The sequence below is a fragment of the Callorhinchus milii genome, unplaced genomic scaffold (genome assembly GCF_018977255.1).
Source record: "Callorhinchus milii isolate IMCB2004 unplaced genomic scaffold, IMCB_Cmil_1.0 Scaffold3, whole genome shotgun sequence".
Lineage (NCBI taxonomy): Eukaryota > Metazoa > Chordata > Chondrichthyes > Chimaeriformes > Callorhinchidae > Callorhinchus > Callorhinchus milii.
Genome location: NW_024704744.1, coordinates 4,205,550 through 4,222,393, shown reverse-complemented (window position 1 = coordinate 4,222,393; position 16,844 = coordinate 4,205,550). Strand labels below are relative to the sequence as shown.

Genomic DNA, 16,844 nt, shown 5'->3' with positions numbered 1-16,844 from the left:
TACTTCATCTGCCCAATCACCTAACCTATCTATGTCTCGCTGCATTTTTTTAATGTCGTCCTCTGTGTTGACACTTCCTCCTAGTTTTGTGTCATCCGCGAATTTAGTTATATAAGCTTCGATGTCCTCATCTAGATCGTTGATGCAGATGGTAAATAGCTGAGGCCCAAGGACTGATCCTTGTGGCACTCCACTAGTCACATCCCGCCAATCTGAAAAGGACCCGTTTATCCCTACTATTTGTTTCCTACCCATTAACCATTCCCCAATCCATGTTAATATGTTCCCCCCCAATTCCATGGGTCCTTATCTTTTGGACTAACCTTTTATGCAGCACCTTATCGAATGTCTTCTGGAAGTCCAAATAGCCACATTCACCCTTATCTAGTTTACTGGAAATGTCCTCAAAAAACTCTATGAGATTTGTCAAACATGACTTCCCTTTTGTAAAGCCATGTTGACTTGGCCTAATTATATTGTGCTCCTCTAAATATCACACTACCACATCCTTAATCAACGATTCTAAAAATTTTCCTATCACTGATGTGAGACTAACTGGCCTATAGTTCCCCATCTTTTCCTTTCCACCTTTTTTAAATAGTGGTGTGACATTTGCGATCTTGCAATCCATGGGGACTGTTCCAGAATCCAAGGAATTTTGGAAGATCAGACACAAGGCCTCCACTATCGCATAAGCTCCCTGTTTCAAAACCCTGGGATGCAAACCATCCGGACCAGGGGATTTGTCACTTTTTAGTGCTAACAGTTTCTCCAGCACCAATTCTCTACTAAAGAAAATTTCCCTAAGTTGCTCCCTGTCCTTATCCCCTTGGTGGATCTCTATTGCTGGCAAACTTGTTGTGTCTTCTCGGGTGAAGACAGAGGCAAAGTACCCATTTAGGGACTCTGCCACGTCCTTATCCCCCAATACAACTTCTCCCGTCTCTGACTGAAGTGGACCTACATTTACCCTCACTCGCCTATTCCTCTTAATGTATTTGTAAAAACTTTTACAATCAGACTTAATGTTCCTAGCTAGCTTACCCTCATACTCCTTTTTCTCGCTCTTAATGAGTTTTTTAGGTTTTTTTTGCTGGTTTCTATAATAATAATCCTTGCATTTGATATAGCGCTTTTCACGTCGGGAGGACATCCCAAAGCACTTCACAGAACACACTGTAAAGTGAATTGACTGAATATTTGTGGGCGAACGCGGCAGCCAATTGCGCACAGCAATGTCCCACAAACAGTCGTAGATTGAAAATGACCAATTTATTATTGTTTTTGGTTTTGGAGGGATTATTATTAGGCTCTGTGTGGAGTAAGGAAACTTGCCCAAGGTTTCGCCCTCTGCCTGGAATGGAACTCGGGTCTCTCGCTTGTAAAGCGAGTGCTCTAACCACTGAGCTACAGGACTCTCTCAATCTTCAGATTTGCTGCTTTTCTTGGCAGTTTTATCAGCTCTTTCTTTTAATTTGATGCTTTCCCTAACTGCTCTTGTTAGCCACGGATGAATTGCTTTCCCTGTGGTACTCTTATTCCGCAAAGGAATATGTGACCGCTCGCTGAGAATTTTGCACTACATCCTTAAATATTTGCCACTGTTGGTATACATTTTATCTCTTAATCTTATTCTCCAGTCTATTTTACCTAAATCTTTCCTCATACCTACAAAATTAGCCCTATTTAAGTTCAGAATACCTGCCTCAGATTTAACTATATCCCTCTCTAACTTAGCGCAGAATTCAATCATGTTGTGATCACTCTGCCCAAGAGGATTCTTAATACCTACACTGCCAACTCGCCCTGTTTCATTACACAAAACAAGGTCTTGGATGACCTGTCCTCTAGTTGGTTCCTCGGCATGCTGCTCCAGAAAGTTATCTCTCATACACTCAATGAGATTCATAGCATCAGTATAAACTTGAGGAGAAATTCTGGTTACGAATATTAAGTGTAGATGACATATAAATACAAGTTTGCATGCTCAAAGTCATTACGATTTCAATTTGCTTATATACTAGCGGCAACCATCATGAATTGATAATGTTGTTTGAATCAACTTCAGACTGTGTGCCCATTGAAGATTTTCTTTTGATGGGGAAAGAATGGGAAAGGAGGAAGGGACAGTGGTCTGAGCCAATAAAGGGCAAAACTAATAATAGTTTCACCAACTTGTTTATAATCTCTTCTCCCCTGCTCCATGTGTTTGGTTTACTTTTTACTCGTTGTACAAATGCTCTGAGACGCTACCCTGGGTGAGGGGCACTATATAATTTCAAGTTGTTGTTTTTGCTGTTCAGTTCCACAGGTGCCAGTCACCTCCAGTACCTCACTCACGTAGCTATTCTTTATGGGCAGACCTCGACTAAATGTCAGCTGAGTTTAAATAATAATAATCCTTGCATTTGATATAGCAGCTTATCACGTCTTCAAGATGTCTCAAAGTACTTCACAGCATATACTGTAAAGTGAATTGACTGTATATTTTGTGGTCAAAACGCAGCAGCCAATTGTGCACAGCAATGTCCCACAAACAGTCGTGGATTGAGTGACCAAATTTATTATTTGCTTAATAACCCAGAAAAGTGATATGCCAATTGACTGGGTTCCTATTTACTGCTCAGTAAACAGAGGCGTGTGGAGTAAGGAAACTTGAACAACATTTCGCCCTGCCGGGAATCGAACCCAGGTCCCTCGCTTGCGAGTCGAGTGTCCTAACCACTGAGCTACAGGACTCCACAGTTTCAATGCAAAGGGCATTTCAACCGAGCGCACTCCCAGTTCCGAAAGAAACATATTCAAAATTTTACACATACACACAACGTTTGTCCTCCCTAACTCATGACTGAGTCAAATTCTCATATCCTTGTCTCCTGAGCTGGCCGCAGTTAACAACAGGGAGCCAAGACCTTTCTGGTCTGTATAGATCACCTATTGACTACACAAATTCACTGACCATTGGGGAAGGTACAACTGAAATTGTGGCCCTGCTGGTTTCTTGCTTCACCAGAGGGAGCTCTAACATTTAGAAACAATTCACTAAAGAACAGAATGCCCTTTACTGTATATCCACTGCATTACACTACTCTCCTACACAAAGTTAGAAGCCGTAAATTAGAATGGGAAAGTGTTCATACTTTACTCAGTGTTCATATATCTCAGTCAAATAGTAGAACCTATTCTCTGAACTCCATATTCTATATTCACATCAACATTTTGTACCTATCCATAACAATAATTAGTACCTATTAGTCATTTCTTTGCCCAAATTGTGAATTGTGGACTAGATGTTAAACCAAGGTCCTCATATTTGGGCCTGTTCTCATGAACGTTGCAGATTCTATGGCACTATTGAAAAAGAGAAGTTTCTCCACGTGTCCTAACCAACAAAATACTCCACCGATTCAATACTCCACCGCCCGTATACTTGGTACTTTTCAGTTTTACCACTGCTCGTTGGTCTTGCCATTTGAATACGAAGCTTCATCATCCTAACCTAACACTCCATGCCTCAATCCATGAAATATACAGTCAGCCCACTTTACAATATGTAACTTGTGTCATTTGAGAGATGTAACTCACTACATCTTCTGAAACCCACCTGACAAACCATTTTTCATGACAGGATTACAACAAATTTGCACTTACATAGCACTTTTCATGCAACATTAATGTCTTCACACACCTCACAAGAGACAACATGAGCACAGAGAAAGAACGAGAGTAATAGAATTTAAGGACTTTTTTTAAAAATAAAGAAGCAGGACAGAGATTTTCAGAGATTGTTCCAGAGAGCAAGGAGTATAGATTAGCTGAAGGCTCAACAGTTAATGGGACAGAGAGAGTGAGAAACAATCACCATAAACAAATTTATAATAATAATAATCTTTGCATTTGATATATTGCCTTATCACATTGTTCAGACATCTCAAAGCGTTTCACAGAATATATCGTAAAGTGGATTGACGATGTATTTTGTAGGCAAAATGTGGTAGCCAGTAATAATATTAATGATAATAATTGCATTTTTTATACAGTGCCCTATCACGTCTTTGAGAGTCTCACAGAATATACTGTAAATTGACTGTATATTTTGTGGGCGAAACTCAGCAGCCGATTGCACACAGCAGTGTCCCACAAATAGTGAACCAAGCGTTACAGGAACAGAAAGTCAAAATACTCCAGAAGTGGATTTTAGAGGCCCATAACCCACTGTTCAGCAAAACGCCACTGGGGTTGGGGGGAGGGGTGGGAAACCTGATCATTTTAACTACAGAGACATTTTAAATCTTCAAATAATTGAATGATACGTGTCAAAGAAAAAAAAGTCATCCGAAGTCTCCCACAAATGTGCTTTCCCCTTAAAAACCACAAGCTACAAAAAGGGAAATGAGACAAAAATCAGTGACTTCTTCCTACAATGTGACTCCTTATCAATATAAACTGACTCAGTGAGTCAGCTGCCAATCCTCTCTTCTCCGCCCTCAACCCCATAGCATCAGAATGTCGGAATCGAGTCAGCCCTCTGTGGCGGGTCCTCAGTACTCGAGCGCACTGCTGGTGACAGCACTTGGCTCATCCGTAGGACCTGGAAGGGCAGACCAATCACTGGGGGCAGGGAATCCTCCCACGCAGCTCCTGTTAACCCTGCACGCCAAAGCCCTAACAGGTAGGGCGGTCCTCGCTGGACAAACAGCGGGAAAACTTCCCAGACGATGCTCTCGCTGGCAAGCTATACAGTTTTAGCTGGTTAGACTCCAGCAGTTACCCCAACGGACTCTGGGATTCCAAAGCCTCGTCTCTAGTCACCCTGCGACTAATACTTTCCGGAATTAGGTAAGCAGGATGAGTCCCTCCAGGGAGAGATCCTATCCTATCTCAGGGATTTCCATGTGTAGGTGGGATGCATGGAATTCTCAGTTTAGTTTGGATATGCCTAAGCATGGAGATGGCTTTCCGCATGTCAGACAGCTGACTGACAAAAAAAAGTAGTAAAGGCACATTCAGAAACAAAAACTTTAATCAGAAGGAAGAGATTTCAATCTGTAAATAATAGAAAACAGCTCTGTGGAAGAATGCATTTAACTTAATTTTAAATGCCAAACACAAACACTCCACACCTCGGGGCTGGAGACCAGAAATCAGCAGGTTAAAGCCCACTCACCAACAGTTTCTACCTCTTCTCCTCGCCCACCCCACACACACAGCAACAGCAGAAAAAGGGTTTGCTTTTCCTCCTACTTCCGCCACCCCACATCCTTCCACCACCCTCCTTTTGTCAAACCCCCTCAACCTCTCCTCCTCCCCTCAAGCCCTCCACCAGCCTCCTCTTCCTCCCTCACCTCTTCCTCTTTCAACTCTTCCTCCCTCAACAACAACAATAAAACTACATTTGTATAGCGCCGTTCACATCGGGAGGACGTCCCAAGGCGCTGGACAGACAGAGTTATGGACCCGAGCTGAGGGTCAGGGTGGGGGAGGGTGAAGGGCAGGGGGGGAAGCAGGGAGATCGAAACCAAGGTCGAAGAGGAGGGTCTTGAGATGGGTCTTGAAGGTGGCAAGGGAGGGGACAAGGTGGAGGCACTGCGGGATGGAGTTCCAGAGGGTGGGTGCAGAGTGGCAATAGAGGGGTGAGCGAGGCGGGGGATGTGAAGCAGGCTGGAGTCTGCTGAGCGGAGGGAGCGAACAGGGTGGTAGGGGGTTAGGAGGTTGCAGAGGTAGGGGGTAGCAAGACCGTGAAGGGCTTTGAAGGTGAGGACCAGGATCTGAACCTGTATCCTCTGTGTGATGGGAAGCCAGTGGAGATGGGCGAGGATGGGGGTGATAGGGTCGCGGAGCCTAAAGCGGGAGACACGGGTTGCAGAGATTTGGATGATCTACAGCCTGCGGAGGGAGGAGTTGGGGCGGCCGACAGTGAGTTTGCATAGTCAAGCCTCAATGTAATGATGTCACGTATGAGAGTCTCGGGGGCCTGCGGTGTGAGACAGCGGCGGAGTCGGGCGATGCTGTGGATGTGGGGGAAGACAGAGCGGGTCATGGCGCACATGTGGGGTAGAAAGGATAGTTGAGGGTCAAACAAGACCCCAAGTTTCCGGACTGGGTTAGTGAGGTGGAGTGGGCAGCCATGGATGGTGATGCTGTCAGCGTCTGAGGTGAGGAGGCGCTGACGGGAGCCGATCAGGAGAGCCTCGGTCTTGTTGACGTTCAACTGTAGAAAGTTATCTCTCATCCAGGACTTGATGTCTGACAGACATTATGTCAGAACAGCAGTGGTCCTGGAGCCAAGGGTGGAGGCAGAGAGGAGAGAGAAGGGGTGAGAGAGAGGTGGGAGAGAGAGGGGGGGAGATAGAAAGGGGGGAGGGAGGGTTGAGAGGGGGGGGGAAGAGAAGGGGGAGAGAGAGAGTGAGAGGGAGGGAGGGAAAGGGGGAAGAGAGAGGGGAGGGGGAGAGAGAGAGGGGGAGGGAGGGGGGAAGAGAGGGGGGGAGGGGGGAGAGAGAGAGGGGGAGGAGGGGAGAGAGAGGTGGAGAGAGGGGGGGGAAGGAGAGAGGAGGGAGGGAGGGGGGAGAGAGAGAGGGGGAGGGAGAGAAGGGAGAGAGGAGGAGGAGGGAGGGAGGGGGGAGGGAGGGAGGGAGGGGAGAGAGAAAGAGGAGGGAGGAGGGAGAGAGAGGGGGGAGGGACAGGGGAGAGAGGAGGAGGGAGGGGGGGGAGAGAGAGGGGAGAGGGAGAGAGTGGGGCGCGAGGGGGGGGGGGAGAGAGGAGGGGAGGGAGGGGAGGGGAGAGGGGAGAGAGAGAGGGGGGGGAGGAGAGGGGGGAGAGAGGGGAGGGAGAAGGCGCCTGTCCCCGAGATTCACGGTGTTAATGGGGGGGCCGCCCGCGGGGAGAGAGTGTCTGTGAAGGGGGGAGGCGGCCCTACCAGTAAAGCGATGGCGAATATGGACCAGCCCAGCACCGACTCCGTCAGCACCGCCGCCATTGTCACTCCCCAAAACACAGCGTCAGCGGGACCCGGCGTCCTTACGTCACGACGTACGCCACGCGCCGGGGTGGCGGGGAGGTCACGAGCCGCTCAGAGCAATGGCTGCTCATCACGTGAGCAGATCTCCTCACCACACGCTCGGTGTGTCGGTTGGGGGAGGGGGCGGGGCCTGTGTTGAGTGGGGAGGGGCCTGAGTTGTGGGCGGGCTGAGTTGTGGTGGGCGGGGCTGAGTTGTGGTGGGGGGCAGAGTTGGGGTGGGGGGGGGCTGAGTTGGGGGAGGGGGGCTGAGTTGTGGTGGGGGGGGCTGAGTTGGGGTGGGGGGGCTGAGTTGGGGGGGAGGGGGGCTGAGTTGTGGTGGGGGGGCTGAGTTGTGGTGGGGGGGCTGAGTTGGGGTGGGGGGGGCTGAGTTGGGTGGGGGGGTGAGTTGGGGTGGGGGGGGCTGAGTTGGGGTGGGGGGGCTGAGTTGGGGTGGGGCTGAGTTGGGGTGGGGGGGCTAAGTTGGGGTGGGGGGGCTGAGTTGTGGGGGGCTGAGTTGGGTGGGGCTGAGTTGGGGTGGGGGGGGCTGAGTTGTGGTGGGCGGGGCTGAGTTGTGGGGGGGGCTGAGTTGGGGTGGGGGGGCAGAGTTGGGGTGGGGTGGCTGAGTTGGGGTGGGGGGCTGAGTTGGGGTGGGGGGGCTGAGTTGGGGTGGGGGGGCAGAGTTGTGGTGGGGGGCTGAGTTGGGTGGGGGGGGGCTGAGTTGTGGTGGGGGGGCTGAGTTGGGTGGGGGGAGGGGGGCTGAGTTGTGGTGGGGGGGGCTGAGTTGGGTGGGGGAGGGGGGCTGAGTTGGGTGGGGGGGGGGGCTGAGTTGGGTGGGAGGGGGCTGAGTTGGGGTGGGGGGGCTGAGTTGGGGTGGGGGGGCTGAGTTGGGGTGGGGGGGGCTGAGTTGGGGTGGGGGGGCTGAGTTGGGGTGGGGGGGCTGAGTTGGGGTGGGGGGGCTGAGTTGGGGTGGGGGGGGCTGAGTTGTGGTGGGGGGGGCTGAGTTGGGGTGGGGGGGCTGAGTTGGTGGGGGGGGCTGAGTTGGGTGGGGGGGCTGAGTTGGGGTGGGGGGGGCTGAGTTGTGGTGGGGGGGCTGATTTGGGGTGGGGGGGGCTGAGTTGTGGTGGGGGGCTGAGTTGTGGTGGGGGAGGCTGAGTTGTGGTGGGGGGCTGAGTTTGGGGTGGGGGGGCTGAGTTGGGGTGGGGGGGCTGAGTTGGGGTGGGGGCTGAGTTGTGGTGGGGGGGCCTGAGTTGGGGGGGAGGGCTGAGTTGGGGTGGGGGGGCTGAGTTGGGGTGGGGGGGGCTGAGGTGGGGTGGGGGGGCTGAGTTGTGGTGGGGGGGCTGAGTTGTGGTGGGGGGGGCTGAGTTGGTGGGGGGGGGCTGAGTTGTGGTGGGGGGGGCTGAGTTGGGTGGGGGGGGCTGAGTTGGGTGGGGGGGGGCTGAGTCGGGGTGGGGGGGGCTGAGTTGGGGTGGGGGGGGCTGAGTTGGGTGGGGGGGGGGTGAGTTGGGTGGGGGGGGCTGAGTTGGGTGGGGGGGGGCTGAGTCGGGTGGGGGGGCTGAGTTGGGGTGGGGGTGGGGCTGAGTTGGGTGGGGGGGGCTGAGTTCGGGTGGGGGGGGCTGAGTTGGGGTGGTGGGGGCTGAGGTGGGGTGGGGGGCTGAGTTGTGGTGGGGGGGCTGAGTTGTGGTGGGGGGGGCTGAGTTGGGTGGGGGGGGCTGAGTTGTGGTGGGGGGGGGCTGAGTTGGGTGGGGGGGGGCTGAGTTGGGTGGGGGGGCTGAGTCGGGTTGGGGGGGGCTGAGTTGGGGTGGGGGGGCTGAGTTGTGGTGGGGGGGGCTGAGTTGGGTGGGGGGGGCTGAGTTGGGTGGGGGGGGGCTGAGTCGGGGTGGGGGGCTGAGTTGGGGTGGGGTGGGCTGAGTTGGGTGGGGCTGTTGGTGGGGGGCTGAGTTCGGGTGGGGGGGGCTGAGTTGGGGTGGTGGGGGGCTGAGTTGGGGAGTTTTTGTTTTGCATTTCAAAACGTCTGCCGGTTCAGCCGGACGTCAAAAACCCAACAATACTATTTGAAAAGAGAAGGGACTTTCTCCCATTATCCAACAATCTCCCCGACTAATCTCCCCCTCCCCCCCCCCCACCCCCCCATAAAAATCATTCATTCACTTCATGGCTGTTAGTTTTAGCTCTCCTGCCCTACGTCAGAGCGCTATATAAATGCGCATTGCTCGCGGGACGTTGCTCTTTGCATATCGGTTCTGTATTTGCCTATAAAATACAAAGTCGCGGCGCTTCACGGTTAAAAACCTGCGCTTTGGACTTTGCTCCGACAAGTATTTATTACTGCTGGATGCATGGAACCAAAAGTCGACGGAAATACCAATTGTGTGATTCAATGTAATGTACGTAATCTTATTATTTATAATAATTTGATATCTGGTGGGCTGGTGCAGACCTCAGCTGGGCCAAGACCCTATTAGTGATATTCTAATTCGGATACCTGTGGCAGCACATCGGTCTCCCTGGTGCCAGGATTCTCCCCACTCAGCTCCTGTTAACCCTGAAAGCCAAAACCTTAGTCGGTAGCTTGAAGAGCAGCAGGAAGCATATAGTGTTTTCAATGACACGTTATGGGGGCCCCAAGCCTTGGGTATCCCCAAGTTTGGATACTTTTACGAAATACTGGATGGGTTTTTGCATGTGTCAGACACTCAGCTGACAAACAGAAAGTATGACCTGCAACTGTGGTGCTCATCCTATCCCTGGGGATATCTGGACAGCAATGTTGTTGCACCAACGCTCCATGCTGCAGGTTGCAATCTGAGTTTCTTACACATAGCGTTTACGATCTCCAATGAGCAACTGGAAGAGGCTAAGAGACAATGGCAAGTGAAGGCATCCTTTATTGCCCGGGAAAAAAGGTAGCAGCCTGGCTCAGTTGGTAGCAATCTCCACTGAGTCAGAGGGTGTGGCATTCAAGCTCCACATCGGGACATTGAACTCAAAAGGGTGACACTCCAGTGCTAGGGGAGTGCTGCATTGCTGGAGGTGCCATCCTTCGGATGAGAAATTGATCCAAAGTCCTGTCTGTCCTGTTCAAGAGGATGTGAAAAACCCATGGGACCATTCAAAAGAGAAGGAATTTTCTCCCAATAATCATAGAAGCAGCATGAATTTTCTCCCAATAATCATAGCTACAGCATAGAAGCAGGCCATTTAGCTCTTTGAAAACTATCCAATCCCCCAGATAAAATTTGGTCATTCAATTCCCGACTCTTTGGCTGTGGCACAGAATTGCTTCAATACATTACAAAATTAAATTTATATAGCGTTTTTCACATCGGGAGGGTGTCTCAAGGGGTCGGATAGTCAGGGATTTGGACCAGCCCTGGGAGGGTTGAAATCAGGACGGGTGGAGGGCAGGGAGGGTAGGAGGGAGGTCAAAGGCATGGTGGAAGAGGAGGGTCTTGAGATGTTGCCTTGAAGGAGCAAGGGAGGGAGCGAGGTGAAGGGGATGTGGGGACTGGGTTAGTGAGGTGGAGTGGGCAGCCATGGATGGTGATGCTGTCAGCGTCTGAGGTGAGGAGGCGCTGACGGGAGCCGATCAGGAGAGCCTCGGTCTTGTTGACGTTCAACTGTAGAAAGTTATCTCATCCAGGACTTGATGTTGACAGACATTAATGTCAGAACAGCAGTGGTCCTGGAGCCAAGGGGGAGGCAGAGAGGAGAGAGAAGGGGAGAGAGGAGGTGGAGAGAGAGGGGGAGAGATAGAAAGGGGGGGGGAGAGAGGGGGAGGGAGGGTTGAGAGGGGAAGAGAAGGGGGAGAGAGAGAGTGAGAGGGAGGGAGGGAAAGGGGGAAGAGAGAGGGGAGGGGGAGAGAGAGAGGGGGAGGGAGGGGGGAAGAGAGGGGGGGAGGGGGGAGAGAGAGAGGGGGAGGAGGGGAGAGAGAGGTGGAGAGAGGGGGGGGAAGGAGGAGGAGGGAGGGAGGGAGGAGGAGGAGGGGGAGGGAGAGAAGGGAGAGAGGAGGAGGAGGGAGGGAGGGGGGAGGGAGGGAGGGAGGGGAGAGAGAAAGAGGAGGGAGGAGGGAGAGAGAGGGGGGAGGGACAGGGGAGAGAGGAGGAGGGAGGGGGGGGAGAGAGAGGGGAGAGGGAGAGAGTGGGGCGCGAGGGGGGGGGGGAGAGAGGAGGGGAGGGAGGGGAGGGGAGAGGGGAGAGAGAGAGGGGGGGGAGGAGAGGGGGGAGAGAGGGGAGGGAGAAGGCGCCTGTCCCCGAGATTCACGGTGTTAATGGGGGGGCCGCCCGCGGGGAGAGAGTGTCTGTGAAGGGGGGGAGGCGGCCCTACCAGTAAAGCGATGGCGAATATGGACCAGCCCAGCACCGACTCCGTCAGCCACCGCCGCCATTGTCACTCCCCAAAACACAGCGTCAGCGGGACCGGCGTTCCTTACGTCACGACGTACGCCACGCGCCGGCGGTGGCGGGAGGTCACGAGCCGCTCAGAGCAATGGCTGCTCATCACGTGAGCAGATCTCCTCACCACACGCTCGGTGTGTCGGTTGGGGGAGGGGGCGGGGCCTGTGTTGAGTGGGGAGGGGCCTGAGTTGTGGGCGGGCTGAGTTGTGGTGGGCGGGGCTGAGTTGTGGTGGGGGGCAGAGTTGTGTGGGGGGGGGCTGGTTGGGGGGAGGGGGGCTGATTGTGGGGGGGGGCTGAGTTGGGGTGGGGCTGAGTTGGGGGGAGGGGGCTGAGTTGTGGTGGGGGGGCTGAGTTGTGGTGGGGGGGCTGAGTTGGGGTGGGGGGGGCTGAGTTGGGTGGGGGGTGAGTTTGGGGGGGGGCTGAGTTGGGGTGGGGGGGCTGAGTTGGGGTGGGGCTGAGTTGGGGTGGGGGGGCTAAGTTGGGTGGGGGGGCTGAGTTGTGGGGGGCTGAGTTGGGTGGGGCTGAGTTGGGGTGGGGGGGGCTGTTGTGGTGGGCGGGGCTGAGTTGTGGGCGGGGCTGGTTGGGGTGGGGGGGCAGAGTTGGGGTGGGGGTGGCTGAGTTGGGGTGGGGGGGCTGAGTTGGGGTGGGGGGGCTGAGTTGGGTGGGGGGGCAGAGTTGTGGTGGGGGGCTGAGTTGGGTGGGGGGGGGGGCTGAGTTGGTGGTGGGGGGGCTGAGTTGGTGGGGAGGGGGGGCTGAGTTGTGGTGGGGGGGGCTGAGTTGGGTGGGGGAGGGGGGCTGAGTGGGTGGGGGGAGGGGCTGAGTTGGGTGGGAGGGGGCTGAGTTGGGGTGGGGGGCTGAGTTGGGGTGGGGTGGGCTGAGTTGGGTGGGGGGGGGCTGAGTTGGGGTGGGGGGGGCTGAGTTGGGGTGGGGGGGCTGAGTTGGGGTGGGGGGGCTGAGTTGGGGTGGGGGGGCTGAGTTTGTGGTGGGGGGGGCTGAGTTTGTGGTGGGGGGGCTGAGTTGGGGTGGGGGGGGCTGAGTTGGGGTGGGGGGCTGAGTTGGGGTGGGGGGCTGAGTTGTGGTGGGGGGGGCTGATTTGGGGTGGGGGGGGCTGAGTTGTGGTGGGGGGGGCTGAGTTGGGTGGGGGAGGCTGAGTTGGGTGGTGGGGGGCTGAGTTGGGGTGGGGGGGGCTGAGTTGGGGTGGGGGGGCTGAGTTGGGTGGGGGGGCTGAGTTGTGGTGGGGGGGCCTGAGTTGGGGGGGGGGCTGAGTTGGGGTGGGGGGGGCTGAGTTGGGGTGGGGGGGGCTGAGTTGGGGTGGGGGGGGCTGAGTTGTGGTGGGGGGGGGGGCTGAGTTGTGGTGGGGGGGGCTGAGTTGGGTGGGGGGGGCTGAGTTGGGGGGGGGCTGAGTTGGGGGGGGGGGGGCTGAGTTGGGTGGGGGGGGGCTGAGTTGGGTGGGGGGGGGCTGAGTTGGGGTGGGGGGGGCTGAGTTGGGTGGGGGGGGGGGCTGAGTTGTGGTGGGGGGGGCTGAGTTGGGTGGGGGGGGGCTGAGTTGGGGTGGGGGGGGGGCTGAGTTGGGGTGGGGGGGGCTGAGTTGGGGTGGGGGTGGGGCTGAGTTGGGTGGGGGGGGCTGAGTTGGGTGGGGGGGGCTGAGTTGGGGTGGTGGGGGGGCTGAGGTGGGGTGGGGGGGGCTGAGTTGGGTGGGGGGGGCTGAGTTGTGGTGGGGGGGGCTGAGTTGGGGTGGGGGGGGGGGCTGAGTTGTGGTGGGGGGGGGCTGAGTTGGGTGGGGGGGGCTGAGTTGGGGTGGGGGGGGGCTGAGTCGGGGTGGGGGGGGGCTGAGTTGGGGTGGGGGGGGCTGAGTTGTGGTGGGGGGGGGGCTGAGTTGGGTGGGGGGGGGGGGCTGAGTTGGGTGGGGGGGGGGCTGAGTCGGGGTGGGGGGGCTGAGTTGGGGTGGGGGTGGGGCTGAGTTGGGTGGGGGGGCTGAGTTCGGGTGGGGGGGCTGAGTTGGGTGGGGGGGGCTGAGTTGGGGAGTTTTTGTTTTGCATTTCAAAACGTCTGCCGGTTCAGCCGGACTTCAAAAACCCAACGATACTATTTGAAAAGAGAAGGGAGTTTCTCCCATTATCCAACAATCTCCCCGACTAATCTCCCCCTCCCCCCCCCCCCCCCCCATAAAAATCATTCATTCACTTCATGGCTGTTAGTTTTAGCTCTCCTGCCCTACGTCAGAGCGCTATATAAATGCGCATTGCTCGCGGGACGTTGCTCTTTGCATATCGGTTTCTGTATTTGCCTATAAAATACAAAGTCGCGGCGCTTCACGGTTAAAAACCTGCGCTTTGGGACTTTGCTCCGACAAGTATTTATTACTGCTGGATGCATGGAACCAAAGTCGACGGAAATACCAATTGTGTGATTCAATGTAATGTACGTAATCTTATTATTTATAATAATTTTGATATCTGGTGGGCTGGTGCAGACCTCAGTTGGGCCAAGACCCTATCAGTGATATTCTAATTCGGATACCTGTGGCAGCACATCGGTCTCCCTGGTGCCAGGATTCTCCCCACTCAGCTCCTGTTAACCCTGAAAGCCAAAACCTTAGTCGGTAGCTTGAAGAGCAGCAGGAAGCATATAGTGTTTTCAATGACACGTTATGGGGGCCCCAAGCCTTGGGTATCCCCAAGTTTGGATACTTTTACGAATACTGATGGGTTTTTGCATGTGTCAGACACTCAGCTGACAAACAGAAAGTATGACCTGCAACTGTGGTGCTCATCCTATCCCTGGGGATATCTGGACAGCAATGTTGTTGCACCAACGCTCCATGCTGCAGGTTGCAATCTGAGTTCTTACACATAGCGTTTACGATCTCCAATGAGCAACTGGAAGAGGCTAAGAGACAATGGCAAGTGAAGGCATCCTTTATTGCCCGGGAAAAAAGGTAGCAGCCTGGCTCAGTTGGTAGCAATCTCCACTGAGTCAGAGGGTGTGGCATTCAAGCTCCACATCGGGACATTGAACTCAAAAGGGTGACACTCCAGTGCTAGGGGAGTGCTGCATTGCTGGAGGTGCCATCCTTCGGATGAGAAATTGATCCAAAGTCCTGTCTGTCCTGTTCAAGAGGATGTGAAAAAACCCATGGGACCATTCAAAAAGAGAAGGAATTTTCTCCCAATAATCATAGCATAGAAGCAGCATGAATTTTCTCCCAATAATCATAGCTACAGCATAGAAGCAGGCCATTTAGCTCTTTGAAAGACTATCCAATCCCCCAGATAAAATTGGTCATTCAATTCCCGACTCTTTGGGCTGTGCACAGATTGGCTTCAATACATTACAAAATTAAATTTATATCGCGTTTTTCACATCGGGAGGGTGTCTCAAGGGGTTGGATAGTCAGGGATTTGGACCAGCCCTGGGAGGGTTGGAATCAGGACGGGTGGAGGGCAGGGAGGGTAGGAGGGAGGTCAAAGGCATGGTGGAAGAGGAGGGTCTTGAGATGTTGCCTTGAAGGAGCAAGGGAGGGAGCGAGGTGAAGGGGATGTGGGATGGAGTTCCAAAGCATGGGGGCGTAAAGGTGAATGGCCACTGCCGATGGTGGAGTGGGCCAAGCGGGGCACATAGAGGAGACCGCAGCCTGCTGAGCGGAGGGAGCGGACAGGTTTGATATGCGACTGCGTTCACCTACAAATGTACTTGAGGCTGGGATTCATCAAGGACTAACTTTTGGACTGCCATTTTGGCCAACTTTGCACACCAAGCACGAGTGCCAAGTCAACTGTGTGAAGCAGTGTGAAATTTACAGTGTTTCCTAAAGTGTTCCTTATAATAAAATGCAATAATTTTTAGCAGTATGTGAAACGATCAAACTGTTTATGAGCATTATGTTTGAAGGACTATTAACGTCACCAGCTCATATAAATTGTAAGTTATTTCATTCTAACCAATTGATCTATTTACACCGATATAGGTTAAGTCTTACTAATCACAGCAATAAATGTCAGCATGAAAAACGTTCCCAGTGGTAAGAGAAGAGGAGGGAGAGTTGTTAAGTGCAACTGCTTTGCAAGAATTGGCAGAATGGATATAGGGAAAGGAATAGATGATCTGTGAAACTGATTCATGTCCCTCAGTACTGATAGCAACATCCTCTGAAACTTGAATCACGTCCTTCAAGCTGCACAAATAACATCTTTAAAAGGGCCTGAGGATTCCCCCTGATCCTAACCCTAGGAATCTTGTCTTAAAAATTTAAGATTGTGCAGGATTTTGACAAATTCTTCAATTCAGCCTTAATTTGGAAAGTTGGTCTTCCACAGTCTACAAAAGGAACTGAGAAGGGAGTTTCTCCACATGTCCTAGCCAACAATCTCCATTGCTGGTCACAAATTAGCTGCTGTGTTTGCCTATAAAATACACAGTCACTTCACTTTACAGTATATCCTTTGAGATATCCTTCTGACATGAAAGGCACTATTCAATACAATACAAATTTACATTTCTAAGCGCCTTTCAAGTCAGGAGGGCATTCCAAGAGTACTGCGGACACATCTAGGTTCCAGGAACGCCCCAGAAAATAATAATAATAATAATAACAGGATTAATAACAGATTATTAACAGAATAATTAATAATAATAATAATCCTTGCATTCGATATAGAGCCTTAGCACATCGTTGAGACGCATCAAAGGGTTTTACAGAATATTCTGTTGAATGAATTAATTGTATATTTTGTGGGCAAAACGTGGCAGCCAATTGCGCACAGCAGTGTCCCCACAAATAGTCGTGGATTGAGTGACCAAATTATTCTTTTTTTTTGAAGGGAATCATTACCCCCAGAAAGCAATCTGCCAATCGACTAACAACTGGGTTCCTACTTACTGCTAGGTAAACAGAGGTGTCTGGAGTAAGGAAACTTGCCTAAGGTTTCGCCCCGATTGATCAACTCGACTCTGGTATTCCATTGCCAGGTCTGCCATCTTGGAGCTAGCTAGCCCCAGAAACCCCATTTACCTCCCTTTAACAAGGAGGTTAAAATTAAACCCAAAACGTAAACCGATATTTAGTGAATGAATAATAATGAATATCACAATGTAGTTATGCAACATTAACATTCATAAGCAGACGTATGTGTGTAGATTTCTGAAACCTACCTGCCAACAAGGTTTATAGTGAGCATCAATAATTCATTGTTTTAAATTTAAAAAACTGCAGCAAATGCCATCAGGCATTGAAGTTCCAAAGACCACTGCCATGTCTGGCTTCTTTGTGCAGGAAAAAATGATGAATGCCGAATTTTGTAACATATTACTTAATAAATAAAAATAATCCTCCCATTTCATCACCTAGAATGTCATGAGCATATATGTCACTCTGGAGAGAACTGAAAGAGCAGCCCTCAATGTAATATTTCTTCTGTAATTAAGTGAGGTCCAATCTACAACTAACAACCTGT

The 16,844-nt window shown here is 52.9% G+C and overlaps 1 protein-coding gene across 1 annotated transcript in view; it reads right to left on the bottom strand.

Annotated features, from left to right (window-relative positions):
* Positions 1 to 6,994, bottom strand: part of lmbrd1 (LMBR1 domain containing 1) — a 116,718-nt gene extending 109,724 nt beyond the window's left edge. Inside the window, 1 exon segment of the mRNA NM_001292855.1 lies at positions 6,917 to 6,994. Coding sequence (NP_001279784.1) covers positions 6,917 to 6,976 — 60 coding nt within the window. The 5' untranslated portion in view covers positions 6,977 to 6,994.
* Between the last annotated feature and the right edge of the window lie 9,850 nt (positions 6,995 to 16,844).